The sequence below is a fragment of the Dreissena polymorpha genome, chromosome 5, assembly GCF_020536995.1.
Source record: "Dreissena polymorpha isolate Duluth1 chromosome 5, UMN_Dpol_1.0, whole genome shotgun sequence".
NCBI classification, from domain to species: domain Eukaryota; kingdom Metazoa; phylum Mollusca; class Bivalvia; order Myida; family Dreissenidae; genus Dreissena; species Dreissena polymorpha.
The window spans coordinates 104,118,499-104,132,019 of NC_068359.1; the positions used below are offsets into that span (position 1 = coordinate 104,118,499).

General features: G+C 39.4%; 1 protein-coding gene across 3 annotated transcripts; it reads right to left on the minus strand.

The window, feature by feature from the left end:
• Positions 1-84: 84 nt before the first annotated feature.
• LOC127832441 (alanine--glyoxylate aminotransferase-like) lies at positions 85-10,572 on the minus strand. Of its 3 annotated transcripts, none has more exons than XM_052357912.1 (14): positions 10,496-10,572; positions 9,469-9,541; positions 8,164-8,357; positions 7,665-7,743; positions 7,333-7,446; positions 7,000-7,064; positions 6,381-6,481; positions 5,607-5,677; positions 3,804-3,888; positions 3,530-3,625; positions 3,207-3,276; positions 2,559-2,654; positions 896-978; positions 85-486 (listed from the first exon to the last, which is right to left on the minus strand). In XM_052357912.1, the coding sequence occupies exons 2-14, from the start codon at positions 9,539-9,541 to the stop codon at positions 318-320; spliced, it is 1,296 nt and encodes a 431-aa protein (XP_052213872.1). In that variant the 5' UTR covers positions 10,496-10,572; the 3' UTR covers positions 85-317. The 3 variants fall into 3 exon arrangements, with proteins under 3 accessions (XP_052213872.1, XP_052213873.1, XP_052213874.1); XM_052357913.1 differs by having other exon boundaries at positions 10,423-10,507; XM_052357914.1 differs by lacking the exon at positions 10,496-10,572 and adding an exon at positions 9,814-9,935.
• Between the last annotated feature and the right edge of the window lie 2,949 nt (positions 10,573-13,521).

The window sequence follows — 13,521 nt, forward strand, 5'->3', positions numbered from 1 at the left end:
GTGATCAGATGAAGACTTAATAAATAGAAAAAACATGTATACGACATAATTTGTAGCTTTGGAAATTTTTCAACAGTAAAAAGGTTGAAATATACATGTTTAATTTCCTGAATAAAACGGAGCAAACAAACATGAAATGGAAAGTGAATTACTCTCCACTATTCAAGTTCTGAAGTTCTTGCCTTGCAGTCTATAGCGGCTGTAAACATAATGACCGGACTATCACCACCGATTAATATTTATTGGTAAAACTATTGCAAATATAAAGTAAAACGATAACCACGGGCATCACAGATTCATATGTATCAAAGCGCAATTCACTTTTCATGTCCGCCCCGAGTTTTAAAGCCCACTTGTTCGAGCCCATGCTTAAGCGCCCGCAGAACGAGACGCACGTTGTCTGGCGTGCAGTTGTAGCCCATAAGCCCTATGCGCCAAATCTTGCCCGCCATAGCGCCCAGACCGCCGGAGATTTCCACGCGATAACTGCAACAACATAAAGTGATACATTGGTAATACAACTTTGTCATGTGGTTGACGTATATACTGCGTGCAATGGAAATTGCAAAATGGATATGGTGTCCGCCATGCGATCGGAAGCTCTAATCGAGGAACGTTCTCAACATCTTTCCGAAGAAACAATTATTGGTTCTTCCCGGGAAATGGACTCGAGATTTTAAATGCAATCGAACTTAAATATAAAGCTTTAAACCCGTGTATACTGTAATTCTTTGTTTTTTTTTAAATACAGCGTGTTTTAACTAAATCAGTTGTGATTCTTAAATTTAGCAAAATATCCGAAACGTACATTGTTCGACGTTAAAATTAGTCACACTAGTTGTACATGTAATGTTCCATTTGAAATGTGTGAAATATTTTCCCTTGTCCGCCTTACTCCTTCATAGCGAGGTCTGACACCTGTTTCCAGTTCACCCCTTCCGGTACGCGCACACCTGTGATGCATGGTAACCTCGCCGCCTGCAAGAACACGTGCACAGCGTGTCACTTATAGTACCAAATCGCAATCGATAAATCAAGAAGCTGGTTGCTATGAGGAGTCAAATTTTCTTCAACAAGCATTGTATCCACGTTCATATTATTTTTAAAGAGTTTCGTGTATTTTCTTCGACCCCCCCCCCCCCAAAAAAAAAACACAACAACACAAAAACAAAACAAACTTAAATGAAATATGGTTCAACAGTCTCAACGTAGAATCAAACAAAAAGTCCCCATGATGGAAATTTAATTTATTTCAGAAAACGACCTATCATTTATATAACTTTTTATGTAATGATATACGGATTTCGATACCCGCTCGGCGTCGGAAAGCGTGTTTAATGCTACGCTATCCCAGTAATAAATCGCTTTTTCGTGTTACATATAAAACAATGTTTTGTTGTTATTTTCGCACATAACATCGATCCATGCCATCACTCCTACCACTCATGCACAAGATTTGGGGATTTCGGTGCCCTCACGAGCGTCTTACAGCTTTTTAGCTCGACTATTATATATAGAAATATATATAGTGGAGCTATCCTACTCACCCCGGCGTTGCCGTTCCCGTTCCCGTTAGCGTGCAAATGTTAAAGTTTGCGTACTACCCCAAATATTTCCTATGTCCTTTGACATATTGCTTTTATATTTTGCATACTTCTTTACCAACATTACCCCAATCTATAAACAAGAGCAGACAACTGTATCAAGCATTTTGACAGAATTATTGCCCCTTTTATACTTAGGATATGCATATTATTGATAAATCTATGTTAAAGTTTGCGTACCACCTCACATATTTTCTATTTCCGTTGACATATTACTTTCATATTTTGCATACTTCTTTACCATCATGATCCCAATCTATAAACAAGAGCAGACAACTGTATCAAGCATTTTGACAGAATTATGGCCCCTTTTATACTTAGATAATTGAACATGTTGCTTAAATTGCCATAACTTCTTTATTTATGATCATATTTGAGTCATACTTTGACAAAACAACACTTACCTGACATACCACAATGCACTCCACCCAATCCATCCCCCATGCCCCACCCCAGAATCCCCACCCCCCCCCCAAAAAAAAAAAAATTATATATTTTTTTTCCTTATTTTTGAAAGATCATCTTTTAAATGACCACACACCCACATTATATATCCCCCCTCTCCATGATGGCTTACGTTATACTGTCAAGCACTCGAATAGTCGAGCGCGCTGTCCTCTGACAGCTCTTGTTTACGTAACGGAATTCCCTTTTTATGTTTGCCAACATTATTAAAAAACTTAAAACAAGCATTTTTTGCATTTGCACAATACATAAATGATTATATTAAACCTTTCACCAGTTATATGAAAAGAGACTTAAACATTTTATCAAAATCATCCGAAATATCTTGTAATCTATAAGCATAGACACCTCTTTGGTGTTAGCTTGTCGAGTTTTTTCGTCTGTACAGACGTTTTTTGTTCTAGTCTATCTAAGATCATATCATCCAGAAGGCAAGCTCGTATAATTTACAGTATAATACTCCATCAAAAATAAGTGATGCGCAAATACCTCGTCTTTTACAAACAGCTCTAAGCCTAATTCTTCAATTCCATTGTGAAGCATTTTGGCGCATGCGCTATGAATTTCCCAGCTCTTCTCCAAACCCTGAAAACAACAATTCGACGTGATTTTATCTTATTCAATGAAAAACATTAATCTACACTGTAATTAATGCTGTCAAAAAGTCCATGAAGTGAGTCGATACAAATACATATTAGCCTAGCTCTGGGAAAACGTGTCTTAATGCATGTGCATAAAGTGTCGTCTCATATTAGCCCGTGCAGTCCGCACAGACTTTTAAGGGAACACACCGCTTTATTTTATTTTTCGTTTAAAGAAGTCGTCTTAGCGAAAATAGAGTTTAAGTGGAAAGTCTGCACAGGCTAATCTGGGACGACACTTCACGCTCCGGGATGACACTTGACGCTCTGGGACGACACTTCACGCTCTCGGACGACACTTCACGCTCTGGGACGACACTTTACGCTCTGGGACGACACTTCACGCTCTGGGACGACACTGTACGCACATGAATTAAACCCCGTTTTCCCAGAGCGCGGCTAAATGTAAACTGAGATGTCGATGCTCATGCGGTGTCATCCGAGATTACGAACATAGCATGCATTTAACGTGAAGAATATCAAGCGGTAGGCTTACCACGTCAGCCAGTCTTGCCAGGCCCTCCCGGATGGCATACACGCTGCTAATAGGCCCCGTGTGGTGGTACCTGCAGGCGCGAACACAGATACATGGCATTGCGGCAAACAGGGACTAGTCATTGCATTGCTCGGTTATTAGGATAATTCTGGCAAATATGTAAATGCTTTCATAAAGTTGATCAGAAACGCATATACGGTCTGGGCATCACTGCCTTAAAGAGCTTTCGAATAAAACAACCATTAAGTATTAAACGATGTTTTCCGCTATCAGCTTTGCAATAACACATTAATTGCAAGTTAACAAGCACGACGGTTGCTTACCTGCGTGCCTCCCCGTCACACCCCCAGTAGTTCGCCAGATGGTTCATGTCGAAGTAGTAGGACCGCGGGGGGCTCTTCCGAGACTGAACCTTCTGTCTGAAATCAAAAGCTGTATATGAACCAGTGGGGGGGGGGACTATTCTCATTTTAGAAACATGTCATGGAGGAAATCGCCCAAATAACATGACTCACTATTGATATTATATGTTAATTGTACGAACATGAATGCTATTTATTTTATAATTAGGGTTTATAATAATCAAAAGGAACATACCTCGCCCGGTCTGAAAATGAAATAGGACTGGCTCCTGGCGGTGCGCTTAACACTTTTTGGGCACCAGTATACATTACGTCGATGCCTAGAAGCATAACAACATTTCAAACTGCCGTTTCAGAGTGTGCATGCATGGCGGTGACATATTACTGTATTAGTGTATGTAGACCGTCTACAGTGGCGTATCCAGAAAATTTTCAGAGGGGGGGGGCTCAACAGGGGAGGGTGCGGGAGGGGTGTCCCCTTCCGTCGTCGAACTTTTTTTGAAATTGCATTTTAAAATGATGCGATTTCCTGCTATCTAATCAGCATTTTGCATGATAAAAATGCATGTAAAACAAATAAGAACTTGAGTTCACACATCTAGTGTGACAGACACACGGACAGACAGACACACAGGGGTAAATCAAATGTCTCGCAAACCACTAAAGTGGTGGGAGACATTATCTTTATCCATAACTTTTTTAACAGAGTTAGATGGGTGGACCTCCTATTTAACCTTGTTGGATATCCTACTAGGTCAACTTAGGTACAACATTAAAATGTTTATGTCCATGTCCCTATGAATGGAAAGCAGGCACACAGCGGAAAACCTGTCCTGACACATTGATGATCTTAGTTTTGTCTTAACAAGTCCTTGGGCACTGATACTCCTTTCACACTCGCATGATGTGACAGGGAACACACATGATATGGACAAAACAGTGTAAATGATTGGGTATAGCTGGGAATCACAATGTGCAACAGAGCCCTGAAGGGTGGTAGGTGGGTTGGGTACACCCTTCCACCTAGCCTGCCATATAAAGAGCATCTCAGCAGGCAGGGACTGAGGGGAAGGGAGATCATCATTGAACCATTCAAGGTCACTAGCACTGACAGGAGAGGAGCACATTTGTTCAGGTATTAACTTCAATCCCATGGCTGCCTTAGTCTGCAAATAACTGAATTTGGTGTCCATTTCGTTCACAAAAGTGTCAACAAAGGGAGTCGTTAGGTTTCTTGTGTAGTTTAATTCGGGTGTTGCTGCCTCGATGTTGTCACGCTTTTAGAAAATGATTTAGTTTCATATAGCAAAGTAATTCTTCAATTTTGAGTCTTTTTTAATTTCAAAAACTATGGATGAACATCAAAGCAGTTAGCCCGATTTGTAAAAAAAATAAAAAATAAAAAAAAATTAATTGCCATTCATTAAGTGTGCAGTTGAATTTCACTGGCAATAACTTGTTACTCAAAAGGATTATCACTCTAAAGAGCTAATACCAATTAAATTCATCAAAGAAATTACCGAAAAAATAATTATGATTGTCCATTGCGTTCGTCTAAACTCTTTAATTGCTACAACTTGAAATATTGTTTTTCACAAGTCTCATGCGGCAGCCATTTGTAAACATTTACCTGTAGCTAAATGTATGGATGAATTTCATTAGTTGAATGTATCTTCTTCAGCCAATCAAATAGCGCAGTTTATTACTTAAAGTCAATGAAGCGTGCACTTTAGCTGACGAAGGTTAGATCGTCTGTACACATGCCTGGGGGCTAATCACACAAATCGACAGCTGTTTATTGCTTAATTAGGGACATATGACAGTAAATACACAAGTGGATTGAAACTGTAAGGGGCTCATTTTTATTAAAAATCGTGTCTAGCCAGCCAGCTAGGGGGGGGGGGGGCTTTATGCCCCCTAGCCCCCCACCTAAATACGCCTATGCCTGAGACGTTTTACGAGTACAAGATCTGTTTAACTTCATTTAAGTAGCGACGCCGGATGAATTAAGTGACCGCAAAACGCGTGGGAGACCTACCCCAAGAGTCCATGAACAGCGGGACGCCTCCCATGGCCGCTACCGAGTCCACTAGCAGCAGACAGGCGTGTCTGCAGAATAACAAGGGACGTGTAATCAGCGTGAACATGTGACCCCGTTCTTGGAAATAATGGGCTTAATGTTGGCGTGAATTGTCATCTCAGATTAGCATGTGCAGTCCGCACAGGCTAATCAGGTTACACTTTTGCTGCTTTGAAGGATATAATATTTACCACAGTGACAGCAATGTTTCCTCGATATCGATGATACTTGATATCATTCTGAACAATCTTATATTCAGACTCGTTTAATATATTGACGCTCGCGTTTTTCGAAATCAATTTTATGTTTTAGTTATTATAGTACACACAGCTTTTGAAATAGCGTATAAACTTATATTATTACGAATCATTATTCTCGAGCTTAATATATTGTTTCAAGTTATTTAATTATTCATTTAAAATTAACTAACGAGAGTGTATATCATTTTAATGTTTAAATATATACATGTAGTTAGTTAAGTGCCTTGTAAAAGTTCTAAGCAGTTTTAGCGAATTTTCAATTTAAGGTTATACCTCTTGAACACTAATTAATAAAGTAATGGTCGTCGACATAGCATGAACAGTCTATGGAGGCGAAGGTAAGAGATTCTCCGATCACAATGCGAAGTTCTATCAACATATCATGACATAATAAGAATTATCGGACAAGTCTTTGATGCGTTACAACAGTGAAAAGCCTAACACAGGAAGTGTAAACACAGCGACCACGTACTTGTGACAAAGATCTCCGATACCCGGAAGTTGTTGCACCGTGGTCCCGCTAGATTCCCCGTGCGTAATGAACAGTACCCTCGGTTTGTGCTCCGTCAAACCCTGAAATAACAATGTGATTAACGTTTTACTTGCTGTCGAGGTTCTTGTCAGGTCCACATCTTTCACATCTTATAGACACTTAGAAGAGTGTAAACTTGTAGACACTAAAGTGTGTATATTTCACAGTTTAATGCGGTCCGTCCGTGCCTGAGGCTACATTATTTGTGGGTATGGTGACCACAAACCAAACTCACATGCTCATATGTTTGAATTATGTGAGAAATTTGTAACAATATTAGTCACGTTCTGAGAAAACGGGGCATAAAACATATGCGTAAAGTGTCGTCCCAGATTAGCCTGTGCAGTCCGCACAGGCTAATAAGGGACGACACTTTCCGCCTAAATTGGATGTTTGCTAAGAAGAGACTTTGTTGAAACAGAAAATATTATAAAAGCGGAAAGTTTCGTCCCTGATTAGCCTGTGCGGACTGCACAGGCTAATCTGGGATGACACTTTACGCACATGCATTATGCCCATTTTTCTCAGAACGCGACGCATATATATATGCGCATCCCACCTTTTCGATTTCATCCAGAGAGAACACTGTGCCCATGGGCTTCTGAAGCTTGACAACCACGGCTCCTGTCAAATCAATAAACATTCAAACCAAACTTGCATATTGACAAGCGCATGCACTGCAATAAAATGTAACATTGGTTACTATGGTTCAAACAAGAAGGCGCACGTTTTCAAAAATGTACGTAATATTTTTACCAAAAAAGTGCATTTATTTGAAACTTGTGTATAAAGCAACCGCGTCTTTGCGCCACGTCCACCTTTACGTATCGTGTCCCTGTTCAACATTGTCCGTTACGTACCGAGTCTCTGTGTCGTGTCCCGCATTACGTACCGTTTCTCTGCGCCATGTCTGCAAAGCGCTGTCCCCAGAGTCCGTTCTCACAGACCAGCGCCACGTCTCCTTCCTCCACGAGGTTGGTGGCAGCGGCCTCCATCGCACCGTGACCTGCCGATTCACGAGGGACAAGTGCATAACAAATGAAGATAGCCAAAACCGATGTCTCTATATTTTGGGCGCCACGCGAATTTGATGACGAATGTTTTAACTATTGAAATACATTTTGCTTCACAATTTATAAATGGTAATTAATTGCGTTATATGGTATTTTATAAACGTTTTCACTGATATCCGCGCGCCGCGGCGACAGTATATGCGCCGAGTACCTGTAGCGGAGACGCACAGCGTCCACTTGTTTCCGGTTTGAAAGGCGTACTGGATCCCGGCCTTCACCTCGTCCATGATCTGAAATTATAGGCACAGAAATACACGAATTATCAATCAAATTCATTAACCCGACAAGGAGTTATTTTTATGACACGTTCGTTAATCATATTATCCTTAGATTTCCGCAACATTTTCCGCAACGTTCCTTTCTTAGCACAAAGGCGCAAGTAAAATTGTTTCTTTAAATAATGCATCTTTAAAAAGAGGTAGCGCCCGGTAATTATCGCTTTTTGATAACATCGAAAAGAAATATTAATTCGTTGGAACCGCCTAGAGAACCCAAGGTCTCTATAAGAGTCTTAATTCTAAATAATTTTCTGTAAAAAAATATCAAAATATGGTATACATTATGGCTGTTGGTTTTCATGAACCATCAATGACAAACCGCATCGCCTATTCTGGAAGTAGCCGCTCAATAAGACTTGTCTGCACAAATACCTGCGTGAATTCCGGATGTAGATGGCCCAGCATGGGGAGGGCGCTGGCATTGAGGACCCGAGGCGGGCAGTTAGAGGGTCCGGGTCCCATCAGGGTCTTGAGCGGGAAGTTCATGGGCTTCGTGAGACTGTCCGGGGGCGCCGTGACAGGCATGGTGGCCACGCCCCTCCCTTCAGTGCCGCTGCCGACAATCGCTATAGAAACGGATATGCATATTTAAACTTCCCTATGTAAAATCCGTAGTGTATGTATGTTTCTGTAATAAAATACATTTCATATTTTCATTCCATTTCACACGATGATTGTGTAATAACAAATGGATTGGTGCAGCATGGTTTGTTTCCGATATTTTAGTATGTAGGCTAAAAATCCAATATTGTATATTAATATTGTCGGTTTCTTTTTAGATGTATACTCAGAATCACATCAGATTTGTACATTTCTATGTAAGCAATTATTTAGGTATAACTATTTTCAGTCGTAAGATATTTGATAAGACAGGATCCAGATGACTTAGAAAATTATATAACTAATACGATGTACCTTCCCATTAGTTTTACTATTTGTTATCCGCAGAACTACGGTGGCACATATTTGAAATAATGCTTGGTATAATGTTTGCCGTTTCCACAACTAGAAACTCGTTCCCACGACTTAGTTACCCGTTCCTACGACTTCATTACTCGAGGTTAGTGAGTCGTGGTAACGAGTTAATGCGGCACTGGAACGACATAGCTAAATCGCGGGAACGACATAGCTAACTCGTGGGAACGACAAAGATAACTCGTGAGAACGACTAAATAATTCATGGGAACGAGATAACTATCTAATGGAAACAAAACAATAATCAACCAATCAGAATACACACAGTTAGGCACAAATCTGACCGATTTATATCGTCAAAAATAAATGAAACCCGCCGTGTGTCAGCCATTTAGAAAACTGTGCGATACAACATGTAAATGTAATTTGATTGGTTGATTATGTCGTTTTCGCGACTTACTAAATTGCTCTTCCAAGTAAGCTGCGTCGTTCCCATGAGTTACTTCTACCTTACTAGTTCCCACGAGTGAGTTATTCGTTCCCATGACTTGTTATAAGAACGGGATACTATACAATAAAACATGCGCGTGTCACATACAGTTTGGTCTCGAGGAATCAATTGAAAATGCCCCGTTTAGGTCAGACAAAACTATGATACTGTTCTTTAAATGCTTATAATATGAAAGACAGTTGTATATGCATAATGTAGTAACGTGCTTTATTTTGCGAGTGTTAAGCGACGCACAAAAGTATTATATTTACCTTCCGGTGTGGTTCCTGACATTCTGTGTAGTAAACGAACAGTCCTTAGCAATTTTCTTCTGCAAGTCGCCATCTGTCGTATACATTAACAGCTGTACATTAAACATGTGAACATATTTCATATGCAATGATATAAGATTCCTGACGAATGCCATATTGATATTCGCAGACGAATATATATAATAAGCAATCACTAAGTTCACATATAGATCAGATATAATTAATGCTGTTCCAATATCCTTTATATTACCATTCCACGATTTTATTTTATAGCACAATTCAATATTAATATTTGTATTGTTTTCGTTATTTTATGGTTAAATAATGTTTTCAAACGGCACTCACACAATCCTGTCGGAAACTAAATTCGTTCAACCAATATATCTGTACAAAGCCTTTAGTGATATGCGTGCATTGGGTTATCCGTTAAAGCAGCATATACACGACGATTGAAGTCCTTTCTTTAGTCAACATCGCTGTAGCTATAGGTCTTCAGAATATGATACGTAAGATAAATCGCGAAATGATAATAACATAATTGTACCTTATATAGATTTTTGGACATTTAAGATAGAAATGCGGGCAGTTTTTCTCAATCTCATCGAACGATGGTTATTTCACGAGTTGTACATGATTTAAACATACAATTCCTTATGTCAGAAACCACTGCGCTGCTTCTGACTGGGGTTAGATATGTTTAACTACATCGTGTTTGTAATCTGTACAAACAAACAGATGTCGGGCGATCGCAATACAGCGGTGTGTAGTAGAGCAGCTTTAATCGAATTATCAGGTCAGGTCACGGGGATAAAAACATCGAGCAGTCCTTAGATATGTTATCATGCTATATACGTACTTAAACATTCGTCAAATGGTGCACTGTTTGGTAGACAAATTAAACCACATTACAGTCAATATCAAATACAATTGACAACAAATTGAACACTAATTTACCTTTTTGGACATGCATATATCAATTGTCCTCCAAACAATAGGCATTTTCTATTTAGAGTCCACATCAACTTACCTTTAATGCTTTGAACGATGTATGCGAACAACTACATGTGTCCCGGCTTTGAGTTACACACTTTTGAAGATCGGAAACCAAAGTATTATTTCGTGAAGGAATGTGACATGCTTGAAATGACAAATACATATACATACAGTAAAGACAATTCATTTAATGTTTCACACTTAACTAGATCTAAATCACATATTTAAACTTGTCAAAGCCTTCAAAATCACTATCGTGGAGCTTCCGGGAGGCTTCGCCACCCCCCCCCCCCCGCCCCCTGGACCCCCAAAACTATGCACTTTTTCGGCATTATAAGAAGGTACTTTGATGAAAGTATATAAGGCGTGACATGCTCGAGAAGTGGTTGTCAAAGCCTTCAAAATCATTCAAATCATGAAGCTCCAGGGGGCGAAACCCCCTGGACCCCCTAAACGATAAACTTTGCACTTTTTTGGTATTATAAGAAGGTACTTTGATGAAAGTATATAAGGCGTAACATGCTCGAGAAGTGGTTGTCAAAGCCTTCAAAATCACTAAAATCGTGGAGCTTACGGAGGCTTCGCCCCCCCCCCCCCCCCCTGGACCTCCTAGCAGGGCTTTGCCCTGTACCCATCAGGGGCCCTAGCGGCCCCCTGGACACACAGCAAATCTTTCAATAATCCGCCCCCCCCCTCCCCTAAACAGAAATCCTGGACCCGCCCCTGTTTTTTTTATATATTATGTGACATTTTCCGAAAATCTTTTCGTGACGGGATCCAGATGCGGTTTTTTGTGGATGTTGTGTTTATGGTTGGCACCAATCAGGTCTACTCCAAATTCTGTCAACTGCATGGCAGATCTTCGCACCAACGCATAAACTTACTTTGCAACATAAACATATAAGCAGATTCTTATGTCTACTGGAGACCAATGCGTAATTGACCCGTGCAAGGCTCCCTGGAAACCGGTGTCCCACAGGTTTCTACTTTCAAGAATAGTCGCATTTTGTTCAAAACAAATCAATAAGCGGCATAAAAATGAAACATATAACATGTCACTGGTTATAAGTAATGGCCGGGCTTCAAATTGCATTTTTAGTAAACTCCTTTACATTCATGGTATAATAGTAAATACTCAGTGCTTTCGCAAACATCACACACTTATAATAACAATGCTTCCATGCAGCTTACGGTATATTAGCATCAGTACATGGGTCCTGCTGGTATCGATATAAGGTTTCAATGTGTTTTTCCAAATTTAAACTGGCTTTAATTTAGTGTCTTGCACTCTTACAAAGTATTCAGCTGTTAATAAAACCCCTACATGCTAATCTTAAAGAAAAAACAACTCCAGAGGTTTTATAAAATTCAAAACCAAGCGGCCTGAATCAATTTTGCGACCTCTAAACAAGTCTCCTTGCGTTATTCACATGTAAATAAAACAAAAATCGCGGTGTATAGTTGCGATAAAGTGAACTGTTGATCGAGATTGTTTGGCATATAAGTCGCTAAAAAAATGCACGTAATCTAGACCCAGGTCCCAAAAGATCTTAACTTTTATCCAAATAAAGGATGCCCGTATGAGGCAGAATTCGGTGGTCGTTCTGGCATGCAGACACAGCCAGAAAGCAGAGGTAGAAAAATCATTTTCTGACAGTGTCAGAGGCGTTTATTCGAACCAGTTGTCTCACGACGAAGGTTGCTGAGGGTCAGTGGAGTCAAGGACACATGTTCAATGTAGTAGACAGTAGACGGTCGTCATTTATTTAGAATGTCCATAATTGGTATAGACCGAAAACATATACAGATTTGTGAACGCTGCATTCTTAAAGTTTAAAACCATTGTCAAACTGTTTTTTTACAATTTAATGTTCTTTTTAAATAATGAAGATTTGTGATTTTTTTTTGTTATTTCATATGAGTGTAACTGTAACACCGCATGTGCGATTTAGATTTCTTTAGATTTTACGAAAAAGTAAACGAAATAGAGAAACGTACCATTTAAAACAATGTTTGTCTCCATTATCATTTCTTAGTACATGCCAGATAATGACTCGAACCCAAACTTTTTTTCGCTTAGAAGGATCGACAGTATAATTAAGCAAAGGCTTGTACCGGTATTTCTTCGAAGAATTTAATTGGAAAAAAAAGAAAACTTTCAGAATGAATGATTCAGTGGACGGGTAATAAAACGGCGATTCGCTGAATAACCATAATAAGACATAAAATGGCTCGATTGGTCATTGTCGGCTCGCGTACTACTTACATGTACCCCGGCTACTCTTAAAAGTACCCCGGGTACGGAAAATATACTAACACGTACCCGACCAATTAAAACTGTACCCGAGTTTTATTCCCGCCGAAAATCCAATGTCGTAAAATGCGCTACGGAATACGAAACATAATTCTCTTTGAAAAAAACTTTCTCAAAAAGCTTTTTTTAGCAGGAGTTCCGATAATATATAGGCCATTTTACAGAATATTGACATAAATATGAACATAATTTATTTGAAAAAAAAGAGAGCCAACAACGACCAATTTAGCGTTAGAATTCCTTGGAATGTTTCAGTATATTTTAGTACCCGGGGTACATATAAGTATACGTACGAGTACCCGGGGTACATTTTAGTAGTACCCGAGCCGACAATAACCAATCGAGCTTAACTAATCTACGCATAAAAGTTGTACTACTATGCATACACTTATATCGCACTACTTTGTTGACCTGAAACCACGTCAAGCTTCACATACGAATAAGAATAATAAATAAAACCAAATTCGCTAATTGCAAACTTTATAAAAAGGAGAGTTCTGTTAACAAACATATATAGCGGATATTTATTGTTGGTTTTATTAGATTATCAATTGTAAATCTCGAGTGATCATAAAAATAGCATTAATATTCTAATATTCATATAAAAATTACGATTTTTGACTCGTGATCATTGACGATGCGTTTTTTTCACTAGTGACTTCGCCCCCCCCCCCCCCCCCCCCATTTGAATATTTATTTATGTGATCACTCGTGAATTGCAAACGAGTTCCTTCTTCAATTGTAAG